Genomic DNA, 3,333 nt, shown 5'->3' with positions numbered 1-3,333 from the left:
TTCACAAATCCATGACTCCGATGTATTTCCATGGGTTGCTACAAAATGCATGTATCTTGGTATGATGTAGATGAAACATGTAAAATATTCTTACACTATCTGTTTAATTTCCTCTCAAGCCAATCGACTTTGATTGGATGATCACTTCATTTTCTGCTTTGCTTGTCTCTGTCAAATGCAAATTTTGAGGTATACGTAAGAGCGGAAGATTGAGCTATTTGATTTTTTATCTTATATTTGCTACTCATAAGAACATGCATCAACTTATTTTTGGCCTCTTGTTCTTGTTGAGAAAATACGAGATGTCGCTTCTTTTGCCCTTTGAATGTCCAATGATGAATAGAAATTTGAAAAATGTAAAAATGTGGCAAGAGTGTACATTTTTTTACAAAAGCTTTGATTATTACATTCTAAAATTGGGCGGGCGCCGCAACGCGCGCTATCATGTTCTAGTAATTATAACAGTTCAACCGACGAGGCCATTCACTAAACATGCACCGCCACAAAAGACATTCTCAGGCAAATGATTTTTTTAGGATGTCAGGCAAATGAATTAAAACTGCACTTTTACGTGGTCCTCATTATTAGTAGCAGCACGTACGCACGTAGAGCCGACCCAACAAACAGCATGCATGCATGGCTGGTTACATTGGCGGGAACTTAGACTTGATGGCCTCCACCAGGCCGCCGTCGATCTGGAGCGCCCTGGCCAGCACATCCGTGGGCACCGGTGGTGAGGCTGCGAACAACGCTAGGGCGAGGGACTGCGTGCCCGGAAGCTGGCTGTTGAAGGCCGAGATGGCGGCGGCCGGCGCGTCACCATTGTTCTTCTGGTAGTGTAAGAGGCCGCGGGGGAAGACAAAAAGCTCACCCTTGCAGACGGTGCGGGCGAAGAGCTTGCCGGCGGTGGTGACGAAGCCGACGTCGAGGGAGCCCTCAAGCACATAGATGATCTCGGTGGCGCGTGGGTGGGTGTGCGGCGGGTTCACGCCCCATGGCGCGTAGTCCACGCGGGACATGGAGACGCCCATCGTGTTGAGCCCCGGGAGCTTCTCCACGTTCGCCGCTGTCACGGCGGAGCCAACCGGGTTGCCGGTGTTGCCCGGGAGTGCCAGCGCGGAGGAGAAGAAGTCATCCGCCGTAACGTTCTCCGGCCTCTTGCACGGGAACCCGTTCAGCCGCAATGCTGCAAGCATACACTTATGCATTAACTCTTTGTTGGCATGATCTATATTTGTGCGAACGAGAGAATGGATGCAAGAGACGGCACAACTTACGGCCGTTGAGGGATTTGTAGTCGGCGACGCAGAAGTCCTGTAGCATGTCCGGGTCGCCGGCGAGCAACGGTGCGGCGAGTGCCAGGAAGGTGGCGCAGACGGCGAGGAGAACGGTAGAGAGCTGCTTGGGCGGCATGGTCAAGTGCTGCTTAATTGACTACTGGTTGGTTGGTGCAGCGCTAGGTAGTTTGCACTGTGGTGAAGTAGCTGAGGATGAGAAGGCAAACCATGCAGCGCATGTATTTATAGTGCAGTGTAGCGTACGGGGGATGTGATCGATCGGTAGTTGATCCATAGACACGTGACGAATTTAATTGCACGCGGTTTTATGAGGACGATGCATCCATGCTCTAACACTTCAGCTTGAAGGTATGGTTGGATAGCGATCTCATATTGTCAAGCACCATAGAATTTGTGCCATGCACTCGTGGAGTCAGAGAGGGGTCTGAGCTGGAGGAGGGAGGAATGATCAAAGCTGGTACTGTATATAGATAGCGTTTTGCTAGATGACAATCGCCTGTAAAAATATTTTGGCTCAGATTGTTTTAAACCGTTCGATGCGAGATGGATAGCTGGATTAGCTTCTTCAACCTTCAGTCCAACCTCCTGTTCATCTTCCTCTCAACCGCCCCACGTACCACTGCCCTAATCACCGGCCTCCCCCGCTCAAGGCTGGCAGTGCTCCCGCGATCGCCTCACCGCACCACCCTCCCCTCAACCTCCCCCCACTGCCGGTCCTTCCACCGTCCCGGCCATCCCTCTAAACCCGACAACCACCCAAAAATCCCCGGCGAACCTGCACGCACCACCCTAATGATAGATAGTGGGGCTGCTTTTCCGATGAACCTGCACCCGCCACCCTAAAGATAGATAGTGGGGTTGCTTCTTCCTAGGCGTCGGTGGCCTTGGTGTCTCCTTCCTCTCCCTCGGTGCTTCCTTCTTCCTTCGCCAAACAAAATCGACCGATACAAAAGCAAAATTCAGTCGACAGATCTTTAGCTATTGTAAATTTGTGATATAGCTACTAAATTGTGATGTGTTCAACTTGCACATGGTTCATTTTCTGACGACTAGCAGCTTGCTTGCATGTTAGATTATATTAAATTGAACGGATACGTGTAAGGAGGAAAAGAATTGGGGCGTGAGATCCGGAAACTAGCTGGTGAAACTAGACGCGTGCATTGAGTAATGAAACAGCCGCGCGTCGGTGCATGCAGCAGCACTCTAGTCGCCAGCTTGCTTGATCTCTTGCATTGCATCCATATCGACCGTACAAGGTGTAGTGGCTGCGTGCATCACGTACCGATGTGCCAGCTACTGCAGTGACCACTGAGCAAGCAATATCGGTCCATCGGCTAGCGTGTGAGAAAAGACTAGAGTTGGATTGGGCCTGATTCATTGCCTGGCTAGGTACACATGCATTGAACTTGCGTGATCTCGTTGAGGGCGTACGTGCGTACGCTACGCTGCATAATACTAGTAGTACGTAATAGTCAAGACGTAGAAGGATTATACTTATGAAAATGAAACCAAGGCATATAGAGGATGTGCCGTACGTACTAGATTTTGTATATAGTGTTACTAGGGGTGTAGAATAAGTTGTTCTACACTCACATTTAAAATAACGTTATCCTATATATGTATGTATAATGTATGTATCTGTGTCTGTGCGCGCGCCGTGTCTTACTGCTGTGAAGTATGAAGAATGTGGGCAAAGAAAAAATATTTGGCAATGCGTACGTTTTACTTCTCCTCCTGACCCAGCTAATTAATCCGTACAGCCAATGTTGTCGCAACTGACAATACAGATCGTGTGGCCACCAAAACACCCGACAACAGTGTTAAGACACTCCCTGCAAAAGTCACTAAAACACGATCGAATCCGTTGCTCTTTTTGTGTGGTCACATGCAGGGCGGAGCTAGAAAATTTGGCCATTGGGTTCGCTCATTCACTCTTTATGAGAACACTCGCTTATTCTTTTCGCTTCTCTGACGTGGTGCAATAAGGCTGCGCGGAGCTGCTCCCACTCCCCTCCCCCCGCGCCGCTGGCCACTC

The 3,333-nt window shown here is 49.5% G+C and overlaps 1 protein-coding gene across 1 annotated transcript; it reads right to left on the bottom strand.

Annotated features, from left to right (window-relative positions):
• Nucleotides 1-342: 342 nt before the first annotated feature.
• LOC119344593 (germin-like protein 1-3) lies at nt 343-1,486 on the bottom strand. The gene is made up of 2 exons (XM_037614984.1): nt 1,278-1,486; nt 343-1,186 (listed from the first exon to the last, which is right to left on the bottom strand). The coding sequence occupies exons 1-2, from the start codon at nt 1,411-1,413 to the stop codon at nt 645-647; spliced, it is 678 nt and encodes a 225-aa protein (XP_037470881.1). The 5' UTR covers nt 1,414-1,486; the 3' UTR covers nt 343-644.
• Between the last annotated feature and the right edge of the window lie 1,847 nt (nt 1,487-3,333).

This window comes from Triticum dicoccoides, unplaced genomic scaffold (genome assembly GCF_002162155.2).
Source record: "Triticum dicoccoides isolate Atlit2015 ecotype Zavitan unplaced genomic scaffold, WEW_v2.0 scaffold175120, whole genome shotgun sequence".
Lineage (NCBI taxonomy): Eukaryota > Viridiplantae > Streptophyta > Magnoliopsida > Poales > Poaceae > Triticum > Triticum dicoccoides.
The sequence above is the reverse complement of the archived record's forward strand: the minus strand, read 5'-3'. Positions and strand labels throughout refer to the sequence as shown.